This window comes from Tinamus guttatus, unplaced genomic scaffold, assembly GCF_059628265.1.
Source record: "Tinamus guttatus ecotype Peru unplaced genomic scaffold, ASM5962826v1 Tinamus_guttatus_pri_ptg000260l, whole genome shotgun sequence".
Taxonomy (NCBI): domain Eukaryota; kingdom Metazoa; phylum Chordata; class Aves; order Tinamiformes; family Tinamidae; genus Tinamus; species Tinamus guttatus.
In genome coordinates, this window is record NW_028288794.1 from 89712 (window position 1) to 107978 (window position 18267).

General features: G+C 44.6%; 1 protein-coding gene across 8 annotated transcripts in view; it reads right to left on the reverse strand.

Annotated features, from left to right (window-relative positions):
• Positions 1–11521: 11521 nt before the first annotated feature.
• Positions 11522–18267, reverse strand: part of LOC104573235 (UDP-glucuronosyltransferase 1A1) — a 123005-nt gene continuing 116259 nt past the window's right edge. For 6 of the 8 annotated variants that reach the window (XM_088526957.1, XM_088526958.1, XM_088526954.1 and 3 more), the window contains 4 exons: positions 14124–14255; positions 13779–13866; positions 12748–12967; positions 11522–11953 (listed from right to left, as the gene is read on the reverse strand). In XM_088526957.1, the coding sequence (XP_088383083.1) occupies positions 11656–11953; positions 12748–12967; positions 13779–13866; positions 14124–14255 (738 nt within the window). In that variant the 3' untranslated portion in view covers positions 11522–11655. Of the gene's footprint in view, positions 11954–12747; positions 12968–13778; positions 13867–14123; positions 14256–15192; positions 16054–17339; positions 18214–18267 lie in introns of those variants that run through there. The other 2 variants (XM_010220428.2, XM_010220426.2) reach the window with 2 other exon arrangements.

Consider the following 18267-nt stretch of genomic DNA (forward strand, 5'->3'; position numbering starts at 1 on the left):
TTTTTTTTTTTTTTTCTCCTGGTTCACAAGCCCCATGACCTGTTGCTTTTGGTTGCTTTTTACTATGTACTTGCAAGTATGCATTTTCTCTTTTGTGGATGGAGAGATGCTCATTGCCTATTTTCAAATGCACAGGTACCACTCTTAGCCAGGAGAACTGGCAGTGCCCCCCACACCTGGCTGAGGGGATGGTTCATGCCAGCTGGTCTCCTCCTGGGCATCCCAGCTGTTTTTTTCTGGAAGAAGCTGGAGAGAGTTGTAGTTGGACAGAGACCCACTCCTTGCTGCCCTGTGGAAGCGGCTGGTAAGATGCTGGGAATGGTTAGCCCAGCCGTTGCAGGGAAATGTGCTTGGATGCTTCTTCCCTGGAGTTTATGGCCTGGGAAACTGGCCAGAAAGCAGAGGAATTGTTGCAATCTACATCCCCCCTTTAAAAAAAAAAAAAAAAAAAAAAAAAAAAAAGAGAGAGAGAGAAAACGTCTCACCTAACTTGAAATCCAATCCAAAGCTCACTGAAGACTTGTTACTCACTGGAGATTTGTTACACGACTTAATGCTCATTGCCATTGATTTCAGTGAGCTTTGAATTGAGCTGTTAAAGGTTCCTGAATTCCAATTTAACTTGTAAATATTCTTTGCTATAAAAATGGTGCCATGGAGCTAAATAGTGCTATGTGGCACTACGTGCCCATACTTTTCCCCCTTCTTTTTATAGCTGACTCTTTTGAACAACCTCCTCCTTCCTCCTGCTCCCCAGCTTTGAAATATTTTACATGGGAGGAAAATATTTTTGCACAGAAAGATGATTTTATTTTAAGTGCAACGTTCCTTTATAGTAAAACGCTGCTACACAGAAAGGTTAGTTGTTAATGACGCTTTCATTTCATGTCGATCCAAAATGAAACAAAAAACCCACCATGGAAAAGATGCATCATTTAAATCCCAGAACTTCACGCTGACAGCAGCACACAAGAAACAGGTTACTGCAGCCTTGCTGCCAAGCAGGATGGGGAATTATCATTCAGTTGCAGGCGATGGTAATATTTCTCCACTGCAAACCTTGGGAAGTTGCAGGTGACATTAGCTTTCTGGCCACAGCTGAGCTTGGGACAATTTGGCTGGTTCATGTTGTCTATCTTTTCTTCTCCCTGTGATCTAAGATAGGGGCAGCGTGATGTGATCTGCCCGATCTACGCAGGATGTGGGCGTTTGATGGACTCTTGGTGCACCGGTGGATCATGCTAGCAGAGCAGTCTCCTCTTACAAGGACTATCCATTCCTGTCTGCTCTCATGTCCTCTTCCCAAAAGCAGATCCCTGGAAACATTTGCTTCCAGTGGACCCAACAAGAAAAGTAAATAGCACCTTAATTTCTCCTCAGGGGCTTTAAGGAGTTTCCTATGCAACCTACCATAGCACAGAAATAGAGTCTGTCAGACCCACCTGAGCCCACCTTGTATCTGCTTTTTATTTACAAGAACAGGCCACCATCAGAGCATTGTTTCCATGCACCAAGCAAAAATCTCTGCTGCAGTGAGGAGAGAGGTTGATCTGACGGGCAGATCCGCTCCTGGGCCAACTCATGGGCATGCCACGCAGTCTTTTCCTATCTGCTTTACCCAAATATTGTTTTTTGCTGGTCAAGAGATATGTGCGGAATGAGGCCTCGGTCCTGCGAGCAGAGCTGTGCTGGCCCAGAGTTCTGCAGAGCAGCTGAGCCTTGGTAGAGGCTCTTGCAGGGCTTGAGCCAGGTTGTTCCAGGAGGCAAAAGAGGAAAGAGATAGGAGCAAGGCCCTCACTTGTCTCCTGAGCCCCCAGGGCAGAAGTTTTGTCCTCCTGCAGTGCTGACACGTTAGGGACATCCCCGAATAATTCCAACATTTTGTTTTTTCCCCTGTTGTGTTTTCTATCTACCTCAGATACTCTGTATACTTGGTTTAACATTTCAGCAGCAGCCTAAAATATGCCATACTCAGATCTTCTGCTGTAGGCATCCGCCCTCACCCTTCCTGAGAACCACATGAGCACAGCCGTCACGTTTCGGGATCGATGGAATAACCACTGCATTAATTTGTCCCCATCCATGGTCAGAAATCCAGTCTCTCCTCCTGTGCTGGGACTGGGGGTACATTTTTCAAACGTCTTTTGCCCATTAGATGTCAAGTCCTCCAAAACTTCGATCTGGGCTTTGCATTACTACAGTTTCTGCAGTAACTGGTTATTGTACTTAAAATTTAATTCTTTTTTTCTCTTTTTTTAAGAACAAACTTTTTGGAAAAAAATATTATGATTAAAGCTGTTATTATTCCAGTGCTACTGAGTGGACTTAATCTACTGTTGTTTCATGGTCACAGGGCAACTTTGGTTTTGATGCATGAGCTTAATTTAATAGGTTTTCAACACATGAACATATTTCTTGGAGCAGCTTTCTGCACCTAGAGCCATGGGTTCTTTGGGTCTTAAGCCCTACTTCGTAATCTCAATCACATCTCAATTGAGGTTGTGTTTATGTCTTGACCTTTCCAGAGGTAGTTCACTGAAAACAATCACACTGCAACTTGGTGGTCTTAGGAGAGAAAAGCCAAATATAGATTTACTGCTCCTAGATATGTATTTATTCTAGCTCCCAAGCTGTTGTTTGTGTCCAGGCACTAAGAAAGACAAGAAATTTTTAAAAATGGGAATAGATTTGGTTGCCCCTTTGCCACATTTGTTGTGGTGCAATATTTTCCAATATGTGTTTTCTGAATGGAGAAAATGTTTATTTTATACTCAGCTGAAGGCTATTAAGACAGTTGCACAAGGTGAGTAGATGTGTAAAAATAGACTTTGCCATGTTAGAGAGTTGTATTGAAGACATCAAGGCAAAGAATTTCCAATTGCATAATGTTCATATTCCCAAATCTCTGCTGCCAGGTTGTTTTTAACAGTTCCAACAGGTTGATGGTTGATACCCGCATGGACTTGGACTCCTACCTCAGGCTGGTGGTCTCAGTGCCCTCAGGGTGAGCTGAATTCAGATTTCAGGACTCAGAACAGACGTATCTAGCTATCTGGCTCTGATGGTGGCTTCCTTTTGCCAAGGGTGAAGGATAGACATGATGGTTTGATTTAATCTTTGGCAAGCACAACTTGCGGTTTGGCACAGAGATCGCAGCCGCTTTGCTGAGCCAGGGCCGCTGCTCCTTGCGGATGACAAGGAAGATGGATCCCGCAGAGGCATGTGCTTAGGCCTTGCTTCCTGCGCATCTGGATGGGCGAAGGAAGGCCTGCTGCGTACCCCGCACATTACGGTGCTGCATCTGCCCTGTTCGTGTGCTTTGATCCATGGATGCCTTTTCCTGCCTTCTGAGGGTAGTTGGCCCAGTAGTTCGTAGGTGGACTCGTGCAGTCCCAGGTTCATGGCTGCATCCGTGGGCTCTGCTGCTGTACAGAGGAACTACTCGTGGTGGACGCTCTTAGGAATGTGCCCAGGTAAGCTGAAACGCTCGCTAAAGAGGTAATCCTTAGGAGAGAGGATCACTGGCAACTCAAGCGCAAGTACTGCTCCAGCCCTAAGGCTCAGCCTCGGGTATTTGAGAGTGTCTGGGCTTTAAAATTATGCATCCTGCACAACTGGGTGTTTGCTTTAGTCAGGGGACTTCACAGCTATCTATGATTTTACCGGTTGCTTTTTATTCTCAACTGTCTGATGTTTTTTTCCAGCTGCTTTCCCAGAACTGCTTGTTACTTGCTTTGCGCAGATGCTTTGACTGGTACATGAACCAAGACGAAAAGCAGTGGAATAATGATCCCAGATTAGATTACATCAAGGGATCTGTTATTCCAGTAATGGTACACTGGCCTGCTTCCTTGGGAGCTGCTGCTAGCTGCCTATCCCATTGCTTTCCTTTCTTTTCCCTCACTTTTAATGGCTAGCAATGCTATGCTGATAACAAGGTCTCTGGACCCAGCTGCCCTTCCTCACTTGTTTCCTTTCCTTAGTGAAAAGAGGTGGTGCCAGTAATCTGGGACTTGTAATGGATACTGGGGCTTCACCATGTAGGTATGCATGAAAATGCATTCCCCAGCCCAGTGAGCCCTGTGCCCCTTCCAGATGCTCTCATGTGAGTGTTTCCCCTCCACAGGTACCCTGTAAATATTTTCCACCTGCAGACAATTAATCTCCAGGTTTTCCCCATTACCAGCCTGTTCCCAGGCCCTAGGCTCATTTTCCCCAGGCTGTTTGTGCTGGGCCCTCCTAGACCTGGTTCTTCTTTAAGGGGATTATTGTTCTCTTTCCAAGTGTGCAGGCATGAGGATATTTGGAGGGGGAGATGTCTTTGCTGTCCTGGAGGAAGGGAGCTGTAGAAATTAAGGCAGCCCTGGCTTGTGCTCAGCTGCAAAGGAGGTGCAGATTCACCCAAGGATGAGCGTGTAGGGACTGCCAACCACCACCTCCACCACTGGAGAAGTAGGTCACTCAGTGGCACTGCCGGTTAATCCTCAGTTCAGTGCTTTACTCTGTTGTTTGGTTTCTCACTGTGAAGGACTGCATTCTGCAGCCTGTATTTTTCCATGTTCCTTGAAATTGGTCTGGTTATGTATTTCAGCCCTCATCTGTGGATTGCTCTTAGGTAGCCTAGGCAGAAAGGGTACTAGCTGTCTAATTTGAGTAGTTCACCATTAGCTGTGTCTCTGATAACTACTCTACTCCTTCAAAGTGAATGAGTTGATTCTTTTTTTCTTCCCTGGAGTCAATTGAAGGACAGGCCTGCTTTAGGACATGTCACCTTGGAAATGCATTTGCACCCTCTTCTGCTCTATCTAAGCCATCAAAACCAAATGATCACAGTTTTAATAGCCTAGCTTGTGTCAGTTAATAACTGAAGATGATGTGTCAAAAGGGAAAGAAATTGGTTCCCTTTAGGTTATCAGTGTCTCTACAGAAAAGCTGCTGTATCTGTGATTTCTCCTTTGTCTTCCTCAGCCCTCAGTGTCTAGATGCCCAGTGCTGTTTATTAAAGACTCTGGAGGTCTCTGGACATGTGTTTCCATCCCTAGACATCCCTGCTGAAAATGAATTGCTTTCCTTCCTTCCTTTTTCTTGGTTCAGTGCTTGTTGTGAATTATCTGCAGTCAAGACACGTACGTCTTGCAATATGATGAGCTGTCACAAGTGCTTAGAGGACAGAAACTGGTTATAGGACACCTTCTACGTATTCTTGTTGGTGGTTGGTTTCTTTTGCCTCCAGAAAATGGTTGTTCCCAGTGCTGTCCTGTGCATCTGCTCTCCTGCTGTGACAGAACCACCTTCTGTCTCGTGGAGTTACAAATGCTGGTGTTAGGCAAAACTGTGCCAAAAAAAAAAGCCAGTTAACCCACTAAAGCAACCCTATTTCTTGTAGTGTTTCTATTAGGGTCATCTGCAGTTCCACAAGGAGACCGTCTGGCCTTTGGCTTTGCCAACTTCCCAGGGTGTATCTGGCTCTGGAGTCCTGTTTTGGGTTTGGTGTTTCCCTGTCTTCTGGGCCCTCATAACCTTTACAACCAGGATCAACTTGATCAGGCCTGATCCTCCCTAAAACATGGTTTCAGATGACTGTAAATTAACCAAGACAGTCATTGTCCTTTGAAACTCTACTTCCTGCTGCGCATTGGTGGTGTGACCGGTTCATATCTCCTGTCATGAAAGTCCTCTATTTGTTAACAGGCTTAACATAAAGATTTCCTTAGGGTTTGTTTCTTTCACAGCTCAGCCAGATTCAATCCATCTGTGAAATTCAGCCACAGGATCAAGGAGCTCAAGGCAACGAGTGACACGCTGGAACTCTTCTGAATAGCAATAATAATTAAAAAAAAAAAAAAAAGCAGAATATAAAAAGAATGTTTGCCCAAAGGCTGTTTGCAAGTGAGATTGGCCAAAATAGGGGCAAGCTTCATTTGTAGGGTTGTCAGTTCTATGATAAGGCCATGGTGATTGGGGGACAGTCATGTCCTGTGTGAAAAGGAAGAAACCTCTGGCTGAGGAGGGGAATGTGTTAATTTGGCATTTAACGGAGGTGCTTGATCTCAGGAGCATTGTTAGTTGTTGGTTTTCCCCTCACCTAATGCATCCTGTCCCAGGTTATCTACAGCATCCCTCCTCTCATAATGAGATTGCTGGAGACTGATCCCTCTAGGGAGCAGAGACTGAATGCTGGCGGCCAAAACTCAAAGAACAGCCCTGCCATCTCCTCAGCAGCCTCCAGAGGATAATTAACCTTGGGTTTGTGCCCTGCTTTGATTACCCCCTGCTGAACGTTAATTAAAGCTTCCAGCAATGGCTTTGTGAAGTCTTGTCTGGTGCAAACCAAGTCACTGGGGTGCGATCTGGTCCCTCGCTGGGAGAAATAAATGAGCCGAAGAAGGTTGCTTAGTAACAGATGTAGCTTGTTTTAATCTGTGCCTGTCACCAGGCCCTTGTTTTTAGTTGTGGTGGCTCTCGGTGTCTGGTAATTCAAGTGGCTTTGCTGAGGGGTTGCTAGGAGGACCTTTCTGGCCTTTTTCTTCTCTGCAGCAGTTCCAGGCTCGTGTTGTATGGCTGGGGAGAGGCCCTTTCTGCTCGGTGGCTGCCGGGGCCATCTGGCACCAGTCTTGCCTCCACCAGGATGAAATCCCAGGTGCCACAGCAGGAAAATGATGCTCTGCTCAACTTTGCAAGGAGATGAGGTGTGTTGATGGGCTGGAGAAGGCAGGTGGGAAGAACCTGCACTCCACAGTCTGTGTGTCCTCAAATTACCTAGGTTTGCTGCCTTTAAGGGAAGAAATCTGCCAGCTCTGTTTGCTTCAGCTAGTTTTTGAGGAGGGTTAAGGTGATAGATAAGCCAGCCAATATCTAGCTGGAGGGGGTTAGGATTTGATAGTGTCTGAATGGGCCAGGCTGATGACTTGTTTTTATCAGCCTGAATGATCAGATTCTACATATGAGACTTTCCTCCTTTCCTTAATAGAAAGGGAATTGGTACGGGGAGCACTTGCTAATACCTACCAAAAGAAAATAATGCAATGGCAACCTTTTCTCTGTCTGCTTGATGTAAGCTGTGTTTGATCCCTGTGCAGCTGCCTTAGGCCTGGCAGCAGGCATCTAGTGTGTGAAAGATGAGCCCTGAGTTGGCATCTCCTCTCTCAGAAATACCCATGTCCTAAACTGGCTCAAACAATAATTGGAAAAAAAAATCCCTAGATGGAGATTTGATCTTCTCTTCCCTCTGTAAGCCTGTTTGGGTGCGTGCAGCCCACACTAGCACAGCTGAATGGTGCCAGACAGGCAGTGGCAGCTCCCCATTTATGTATGGCTCTCTTCAATCTGTTTATTGCCAAGCACATCTTTGCTACCCTTGCAATTCTAAGATGGGTAAACTGAGGCATGAAGATCAGGCCTAAACTTCCTTGGAGTTGGATTTGGTAGGGTGAATTCCTCCCCCTCAGAGGAAGATGATGATCTTAATTTTGTGACTGGTTCACTTTGTGCAATCACTTGCCTATAAATAACTCCTAAAAACATGTCTGTGGGTGATAATTAATTGGAGATTTGCATGGCCACTCCAGCTGAAATTGTCTGATTTGAGAGCTCTCCAGCATTGTGGCTGGGACTAGCACCACCATGTTGCCCATCACAGCAATGGGACTCTGATCCCCTGGGCTGGCTGGGAGGTTTGGTGTCCAAAGCTGTATCCCAAGGTGCTGTATCCTGGAATCAGGCAGCAAGCACAGTCTAAAGTGGAGCTGGGACAGGGCGGGTGAGGAGTCCTGCCATGTAAAGCAAGATTGGCGGAGGGTCTGGGAGCTCATGCAAAGCTCCCGGACGTGGAGTTGCAGACTCTCAGCCCTGGTTTCTAGCAGAAGTGGATGTTTCTTTTTGGTTTTGTTTGTTTGTTTCTTTTTTCTTTTCTTTTTTTTTTTTTTCTCAAGGAAGTCACCCAAAACTGTAGATTTTAGAAAACAAGTTAAATATAGCAAAGCATTAATAATTAATAAATATTAGTAAGTGTGAGCATCTGAGAGGAACACCAGGATGAAGCTGTTTGTGCTGGAAGCTTGTTCACAGGTCTCTGGCCCGAGGAATCCACCTTGCAGCAAAAGCAATTAACGTTTTGAAGTAGAAATGGGTTTTCAGCCATGGGTTCTCCCTCCTCAAGTGCCTGAACTTCCCAAATCTCCATTTTTGGCAGCAAATGGAGCATGGTGGGTTGCAGGCTGGGTGACTGTGGAGTGACTTCTGTTCTAGTGACAGGAGCTGGGCTGGGGGCTGCTTCTGAGCTGAGGCTTCGATCTGGTCGTGGGAATCGGGAATGTACACATGGTGAATTCCCTGAGCTCTGCTCCATGTGGGCCACCAGGGCCTGGACGGAGCCAGGAAAGAGCCTGAGAGCCACCCTCAGCAGTGCTGGGAGATGCCTCGCTCCTTCCCTTGGGGACCGGATCCCAGAGGCGAGCAGGAAGGAGAACTGGCCCCGTCACCAGTGTGGCTGCTGCAGAAAAATGTCAGCAATTCCTGCCATTTCCTGCGGTCTGGTTGAGGGGAAGAGGCGAGAGAAAGGCGGATGGTGTGTCCTCCCTCTGAGGCCGTGTCCCAGCTTTTTAGTTCTTGCCAGGTCTGCGTGTTTCTTACTCGTTCATTTTGACGTGATTGTTGCAAGCCCGTGTGTTTAGAAATAGGCATATAAAATGCAAAATAAAGCAGTGTTAGTGACACAGCAGGAAGCAAAGGCTGTCATCTACCAGGAAGCATGGGTAGCAAAGGCATTTTTGCCTGCTGAGGATGCAGCTAAGGTGCGTGCGAACACCTCTGGGTTGAAAAGCAGGGGCTCAGAGAGGTTGCGGGGGCAGCTCAGCCGGCAGCCCTGAGCTGCACTAGGGTTTGCAGTGCTGGAGTGTATTTTCTTTTTCTTTCCTCGCTATTACTCAGTTGGGACCTTGGTATGAAGGGCTTACTGGTGTCCGTATTTGCTGGGTGGATAAACAGCAAGTTGCACTAACTTCCAGAGACGCTGGGAACAGCAGCATGAGCAAAGCAGAAGCACCGGGAAGGCTCTGGTGCGGTGAGCAAAGCTCCTTGCCGTTGCAGCAGAAATGGAGGGTTGCTTTGGATCTGGAGAAGGGTTGACTTATCACTCCCACTGCTGCCTCAGTCTAATTGGGGAAATTGCCTGCCTGTGCTTGCCTGGTAAGGAAGGATGGCTCTTTCCTTCCTCTTTCCCGGGTGGATGAGGTAGATTGGCAATATAATAGTGTCCTCTGCTGGGCATGGCTGAAATGGGACACAGACACCGCATTTCTCTTGCTCCTGCATAAATCCTTTCCAGCCTCACATCCTCCACTTGGTTGCATGTGGAGCCCCACACAGAGAACTGCAGACATTTTTATTTCTGCTTTTCTTTGGCTTTTCTGAAAGCTGGAGATAGGCTTTTTTTTAAAAAAAAAAAAAAACTCTCCTGACTAATTCCAGCAGCAGAGCTGGAGTGTTGCTTCAGCTTGGGCATGTGCATGGTGCTTTTAGCAAGTTGTTGAGAGTATTAAAAATAGCAAATCTTATCTAAAACTGAATGTTTTTTGTTAGACTTTGTATTTTTAAAATTTCAGATTCCCCCCCCCCTTCTTTTTTTTTTTTTTCTTTTTGCTTCTCTCCCTTAGAGGCAGGGGAAAAGCAGAGGATAGCTCATTTCTGCTGGTGCTTTGCTTCATTAGAGAGCTTTCTGAAATGTAATCGTGTAATGTAAACCATGGGCATTGGCATCATCCTTGCTTTTTCTCCACTTTGGTGTTTTTATAAAGAGACCACAAACATCTACAAGCCAGCTTTTTCCAGATCTGGAATTACGATGATTTCACTTATCTGCTCAGAGAGTCACTAGATTGATCTGGAATATGATTGAAGCAGGATATACACATTGCTTGTGGTCCTTAGCAAATGGCTCGTGGCACAAATGCCCAAGAGGACCCAGCACTGCTGTGGGGAAAGATGAGATGGGCTCCATCTACTGCCTTTGCCCTCTCCTTGCTTCTGCAGAGACCTTAAAATTGCCAGGACCTCCCTCACGGAGTGAGAGCTCTCACACTGAGCATGGCTGGTGCATGTGAGAGGAGGAGAGTGTTCTTCAGCTTTATGGCTTTCTCTAAGTTACCTACACTTTCAAATGCAGATAGAAAGTAAAAGCACAAGATACTTAAAAGGAATGCTGTTTGGAAGTAGGGCTGCTGTGATACATGCCATTGCTCTAAACCATTTTGAGTCCTGAATGTTAGCCGCCACTTACGGTCTTTTCTGAAGCACGGATCTGACCTGGATGTACTTTTCTACAAGTAACATCCTCAAGGACAGTCTGAGGATGCTGGCTAAGTGCTAAAATGATGATATGAGGGGAAGATAGAGGGATTGGTGTCCTCTAGCAGGTGGGTGAGACCTGGCAAGTGAGAGGCTGAACTGAGAGCGCTATACTCCAAAGAGAGTCGTTGTCACCTTTGTGCTTACCTTTCAATCCATTTAATGTCAATTATTTGCAGGCTAAGAGGTTTATTTGGTTGGTATTCTCAGAAGACACATGGAGTTCATGGTTTGTTTCTTTTTTTTTTGGTTTGTTTTATTTGCTCATCTATAGGCTAAGGGGGTTGAAATAGTGAGCTGACAATTGTGTTCCTTACAATACCCCCAAATTTATTTTCATTTGGAGAACCCTGTTCTTTCCTGTGTTCCTGCTTTTGGTTTGAAGCATTTTGCTGTGTTCCTTAGTGTTGAGAAATAGCTTTTCTGCATCAAGATGGCTTTCGCTGAGGATGTCATGCATTGCTGCATCGAGTCTTCTCCTTCCCCAGCTCTGTCTTCATCACAGCCATATATCCAGCCCCATACCTCCCAAGTCAGAAAACACAAAAGTCATTATTGTTAGTTTTGGGTTATTTATTTATGGGGCTGGTGCTTGGGTTCTTTAACAGAACATTGTGTACAAAGAGTAAATCAGTAGGATTTTCAAAACATTTCTTATGAAGATCACCATCACCTAACAGATTGGCTCCAGGTACAGGCCTCTGCCTGGTGGGGAACCTGAGTGAAAACAGCAGGATCTTTACAACAACTTCTGCACTGAAAACTTAAGACTGAGTTCAGGGTATTGTAAACATGCACAAAATCACTTTAAGGTATGTGTCTAGCTTGTCTTATGTGACACATACTGTCAGTTTATAACACTTGCCTCTTTTATAACAGCTGCTCTGTAAAGTTTGGAAAGTGCTTGGTAAACTCAATGCTCTTGTGCTAGAGCAAATGTTTCTAAACAGCCACTGGAGCAACGTCTTACAAAATCCCTGTTTCTCTCTCCTGCATGTAGGAGGTATAAAAAAAGAAATATGACATTTCGAGTCCTCAGGACACCAAGAAGTGGAAGTTAGGAGTCCTGGTCTTCACACTGATACCTTCCCAAGTGACTGAAGCATCACTACACAAATTACTTTACCTTTAATTAAGAATCAGTTGTTAAAAGATTATAAAAAGAGAAATAACCTGCCCCATGGCACTAGTTTAATGGAAACGCTATAATTTCTTGATTGAAACACAGCAATTAGGTTAGTGAGATTTGGGGTGTTCTGTGGTCCTTGCATATTGGAGCAGAGGCCTTACTCCTATCACTAGTTTCACCTGCTAGTGGGTTTTGGATTTGGTTGGTCTGCTGGTCTTTCCTTTCTTAGGGAAGCACCTCCGGAAGCAGTAGACGCAGCACTTGAAAGAAATGAACAGGGAGAGAAGCACCACGCCCAGGAGGAAGGCAATGACATCCAGGGAATGATACTGGATCCAGTTGAGCTCGTGAGCTGCAGGTCTCAAATGCGGCGCCCCTTTGTGCCTCATCACAAACTCCACCCAGTACACGGCCAGATCCAGAGGGTGCATGGGTCTGTCGAGGTGAAGGTCTGAGAGACGCTTGATGTTCTCTTTGTACCTGCCCAGAAAAGAAGTCAAGTGATTCCAGTGGAGAGAGAGGTAATGGCAAGGCTAGGGGCCTGCAAAAGTGCTGTTTTCAACAGTAAACAAAGTAGAAAAGGCATAGAAAGAAGGAGTGAAGCTTAGTCTGAGCTGTCAGCAAAATCTCTGGGATAAAGGAGATTCTTCTGCTTTGTCCTGAATTTGTCTAGCCTTACTGAGCCAAGAACCATATTATGAAAAATACTGCTCCTTATAAGCACTAGAGGAAAAGAAATGATAGAGAAAAGTCTGTAGAATTAATTCCTGATAATGGCTATGTTTAGTATCCAACTGAAAGGCAATGCCTTGAGAAGCAATAGCAGCCTCTGGACTATCCTGGGGCCTTGCTACTTGTCCGTCCCTCCTGCTGCTGTGCAGAAAGCTGCTCTGGTCATGCCTCTCAGTACATTATCCAGCTAGGAGGACTGAGATAGCAGGGCAGGCAGTCCTGGTCCTGAGGCTGGCCCACAGTGCAGACCTTCAGGATATTCGGAAGAGAGGCAGCTGGGACGGGGAAGTGGTTAGAAGGAGTCTCAGGAGGATGATGTGGCTGGGGCACTGAAGTAAAGTTAGTTAAGTTAATAATAGCAGGCAGTGAGGACAGTGCTGTTATAATGACTGGATGAGGCTAACCCAGGGCAAATACTGGCCTCTGTGCTGTAACATCTTTGATATGAGAAGGGAGATTATTAGTGTTCTGTTTAACTGGAAGTTAAAGTGCTGACAGCATAATCCACACTAGAAAGAAAAGGTTGTGCTTCTATTACTGACTTTTTATCATTAATGACTGCATGCAGGGCATCGGAGATGTCCTTCGAAGTCATTTCAAGTATATTCAATGTCACTCCTGCTCCCCGTGACTCAATTCTTTTGGCGTTGTCCATCTGGTCTCCAAATAAAGGCATCAGTACCATTGGCACTGCATTGCATATGCCCTCGTAAATGCCGTGTGAGCCTCCATGGGTAATGAAGGCACGAGTCTTGGGGTGAGCTGTGGAGGGAGAAAAAGATTTGACTTAACAAACCAAATGGCTAAACATGGTTTCGTATCCTCGAGGAGAAAGTTGCAGAAAAACAGCTCTGGTGTGTGTATGAATTCAGAGCTTTGGCGTGTGGTGGGTCATCAATTCTGGACAGGCTTAGGGCTGATGAGAACAGGTTGTTAGGGGAGGACTGAATGATCCATAAATTGTAGAGTTGCATCATGGTTTTGGAAACCCTTGGATAATCCTCTAAAGTTTCTCATGTTTTAGGCCAAAACCACAGCTCAAGCAAAGTCAAAGAGGTTGTTACCACTGTTCTTGCTTGTTGTTGTTTTATCATGTCTTTCCATTCACTGGTATTGCAGCTCTCCCACAGGCAAACCCCATCGCTTTCTCTCTCTTTTCTAACCAGTATGTGCGCTCCTGGCAATATTGCACCCACCACCACTTTATAAACACAAGGATCTACCAGGAAACGCTCACTCAGGGAACTTAAATTCCCTCTTTAGTCCAGTAGAGAACAACACAACAGCAACACATGGTTGGGCGTTGAGGCTAGATAGAAATGAAGACCGACTTTGACAGTGAACGTAATCAAGTTGTGGGAACACTTTTCCAGTTTTCTTCTGTAATTTAGCAATTTTGGAATTGGAACCAGATGAGTTTGAGAGACCAGCTCTGGTTCAACAGCAATGACTATGGAAGTTCGGGGAGCCCCTGTGATGCAAGGAGTCAGTGCAAATAATGTTGCCGTACAACCATCTTATCACAGAAACATGTTGATTTAGGTACAGGTCACCCAAGGCATCTCACACCTACCTAGAAGATCATTCTGTGGCAGCCATTTGACTAGTTTTACGTTCTTTGGCAGGTTGGGGGGCACCTCTCCTGTGTATCGCCAGAGGACCTTGCAGGAGACAAAAAACATAAAGTTAATTCTCAGCAAGCAACCTCTTTCTGCTCTTCTGCAAGTCTTGTAAAAAACAACTGAAATGTCAGTGATGCATAAAGCCTGTTTCACTAACAACTGTAGCAGGGATGACATTTTGTTTTGCCAGAGGGAGTAGGAGAAAAGAAGGAAGACTGGATATGCTAGAAGCCAGAAATACTGTATTTGAATTCAATGTTGAATTGCTGTGCTGAAGGGGTGTAGTAGAACTGTACCGTCTGAGGGACTGTCCCCAAGGCTTTTGTGATTTCTATGGCTCTCTGCACTGGGATCTCGGAGACCATGGAGCCCAGAGAGAAGACCACAATGCCGTGCTCTCCAGAGGCGTTCACGATGGCTTCGAATTCCTGCAAACACAAAGAGCATCCTCAGTTAAAATCCTTCCTGTGTCATAAGTCAGAATTTCTGTTGTGCATCCACCAAGCTATCTGGAAAGGGGGCAAAAATAAACGACAAACAGAAACAACAACAAAAAAGAAACACCATGGACAGGCAGCATAACTAACATTCTGTTCAGGATAACTATTTATCTATATGTAAATAAGTCCTAGAGAAGCAATTAGGAGAAGTGGATGAGTCATTTTGAGATGGTGAATGTCTGCAGATTTGGGGGCCGAGGCAACATTTGGTATGGACATGAGGAAAAGGTTTCTTAGAAACAATTATGTAGAAACAGTTATGTAGCAAGTCCTGCTTGTTCGAAGTCTTCATTTCCTGTGCAAAAGAAAAAGAGAAATTAAAGTTGAACTGAAAAAGACCACTTAAAGACCAGATTCATCCTTCTATTTTGCCTAGAAACCAGCCCCTCAGTAAATACACCATGTTTGATTTTTGAAATCTGTTGCGTGTCAGATGATCTGGATTTAGAGATGACATTTGTCTTTTCTGAACATGAAGTGGCAAGACAAAATGAAGGGGGGGGGAGGAAGGTATCCTGAGAGTTGATAGCTTTACATGTTAGTATCTGCATTTATTGGGTCTATCTTGAGCACCTTGCCCTTCTCTTTCTCAGGCTGAACAGTCCTAACAAGTCTTGTAAACAGATATACAAAATGAGATTACTGAAAGCATAAAACAGACACCTTTCTGTGGGTGTTGTGTGAAAATCTGAGGCTCTCCCATGAAGTAACATTCTCCTTATTGCACAAGGGATGCAAAATGCTTTCTTAATTATTTCCACTCGGCTCTTTCACCTATAACTTGTTACTGATTTGGGCTCCATCTAATGGCAGAAGCCAACAGTGCAGTCTTATCTCAATTAAGAGAGGAAAAAAAAATACTAACCTGTGACAATGCTCTTTCCTGAGTGCAGCTTATGCCTCCAATAAAAACCATGTTGGGCATTACAGGCCTGGGGTACTCGAACACAAAATCAAATTTCATGAGCCAAATGGCTGCATGGCTTAAAAGCTCAAGCAATGTTACCTCTCGTTGGAGGAACTCTTTGATCAAACGATCGTATGGTGAGTAAAGAAGAAAGCAAACCAGAGAGCTGCTCAAGCTAAATACCAAGTTGTGCACGCGCTGGGGAAACGTCATGCGATCTGTGTAGCGGGTGAAGAACTGGGGAACGTAAGAAGGAGGATTTGGACAGAGCGTAGCATGGAAGTCTAAGCTGCATGGAAGTCCCCGCAGGAGGTACACAGAAGGTACAGAGAGATATTCGGCCACTATCTGGCCACACGGGAAAAAAGGATCCATAAAGATGGCATCGAATTTGCTTTCTTCAAGGTACTTGATCAGCTGTTTGTCAGCCAGAAGGCGTTTGCAAGAATCATAAAACATTGCTGTAATATTTGTCATTCTGGGCAATTTTTCCAAGAAGGCTTGAGGTGTGAAAACCTTATAGCCCATCTTTTTAAATTCTGCCTCCACATAGTCCCTGCTGTAGGACACGGAGTATGTTTTTGTGGTGTAAAGGGCCGAAGAAGTTATTCGCAAACTTATCTCTGGCGCAAGAACCACCAGTTCATGTCCTCTCTGCGTGAGCCGCTCCACGACCGGGCGCATGCTGAGCCAGTGACTGCCATCGATAGGAACAACCAAGAGCTTTCCCCCTTCAGAAAAGGTCCACAAAAGCAGGAAAAACACAGCCCGGGCAATAACAGATTTAAATCCTGTGATCAAAGCAACCATTTTCCTCATGCAGCAGAATGCCAGCAAAGTTTTTAAGTGACTGCAAAACTACTGCGGGGACAAAGAATTAGTGTGTTACTTTGCACTCTGATCTTAACAAAGGGAAATGTTTAATTTTTAGTGAATGTTGGTGAGAGGATATAAGGGTAATATTTAACTTCTGTTTAAATAAAAGTTGAACTACTCCTTTGCATGCACAGTGATGGTCTAAGCAGCTGGGCAATGCAGAATAAAGTTGCATGTCCAAATTAATGCTAGGGTGTTCAACTGCTGAACAGAACCATGAATGGAAGGTTGCATCTTACTAGGAGAAAATGAGCGTATTAATATCTAGTTAATCATGAACTTACTGACTTGAGTCAGTTTGTTGGATAGAAAGCAGGCAGAAATCTGAACTTTGGATTATTTTGTGCCATTATCTTAAGTAAGAGGTAACAATTGACAGAATCAGTAGTGATAAGTGAAGAAGCTAGATAATCTGTGAGTTGTTACGGTTTATCTTCAGCTTTGTTTCTATATTACACCAGCTATCAGAGAGAAAGCCCAAAGTTCGGCAGTTAATGCTATCTTAACAATAATTTCTGCTGTTGCAATCCCACTGTGGCCTGGAAAGCAGACCACCAAGGCTTTTTGCTGGAAAGTGGTGTTTGTGTCTTACACCTGCACTATTGAAAGAGACCACTGAGGAGATCTAAGTCAAACAGTGGGCGTAAATAAAATCCCAAAGGCTTCTTTTTCCGATCATTAAATTATCTTTCAACGCTACTTGCACGGACTGAGAGGCAAAACAACTCCCTTTTACTGTGTTTGATTATGTACCTTGCTAAGTTCTGGGGTATTCATTTGCATCCTCAGTCTCGAAGGCACTCTATGTATATGCATAGACTTAGTTGTCCAATTAAGTCCCCAAAAATTATCCTATGTTTCACAGCCATTTGGGATGTTAAATCTAACAGCTTCATTTTTTGGTTCATTTATATAGTTATGGCACATATGGCATTAGTATCCAATATTTTCATGCATAGTCAGGCTGTACCTAGGCATGGGCAGCAACTTGACGTCACCTAATCTCTCCTTGGCAGAAACCTTTCAGCTCCTTCCAATGCAACAAATTTGCCTTTTTTTTTTTTCTTCTTCTTCTTTTTTTAAAATCAGCTAGAGCCTGAGATTCCCACTTTGAAGTCATGGCATGTTGTCTCAAGCATACACACTACTACAGGAATTATTATTATTTTTTTTTTAAAAAAAGCAAAGTTCTTAATCTCTAATAATTCTCAGCCTAAAAAATGACTAACCTTTGATAATTGTTTCTTCTGCATACAGTTGATGCCTCCAATATAGAACATATTTGGCATTATTGGGCGTGGATACTCAAAAATAAAGTCATATCTCATGAGCCAAATGGATGCTTTGCTAAACAGTTCCAACAGTGTTACGTCTCTCTGAAGAAGCTCACGTGCCAAGTTCTCGTATTTGTAATAGAGCAGATAGCAAGGTACAATCTCCAGAAAACCAATCAGGAAGTTATTCACACGCTCTCTAAATGTCATATGGTCTGAACTGTGTGAGAAAAATTTCGGCACGTACGAAGGAGGATTGGGACACTGGGCAGCGCTGTAGTCTAAGCCACAGGGAAGACCACGCATGAAGTACACTGAAGGGAGAGAGAGAAATTCAGCAACGATTGGTCCACAGGGCAACACAGGATCCATCAAAATAGCATCAAAGTTGCTATCCCGGAGGTATTTCATTAGCTCTTCATCATGAAAAAGATGCCGACAGGTAGAAGAGAACATGGTCGTCACTTTCGACATATTTTTGAATAAAATTGTAAGTTTTCCTAGAAGGGGAAGGTTAAGAAAGGAGTCTTTACCAATGGAATTGTAATGTCTATCCAAAGATTCCTGCGTGTAAGGAACAGAGTATGTTTTGATGGTGAAATTTTCTGAGCTTTTCATGAGCAAAGAGGCTTCTGGAATTACTGCAACGATATCATGTCCCCTTTCCCAGAGTTTCTCCGCGACCACACGCATGCTCAGCCAGTGACTTCCATCCTGAGGCACAACCAAGAGCTTCCCAGCTTCAGCCAGACTCCAGAAAGACAGAAGAAGAACAAAGCCAGCACTTATCTGGTACCTCCACATAACTCTCATGAAGCTGTTGACAAGAAAGGAACGGAAGAAGGGAAAAAACAAACTGCTCCTTCCTAGCTTTTCCAAGCAG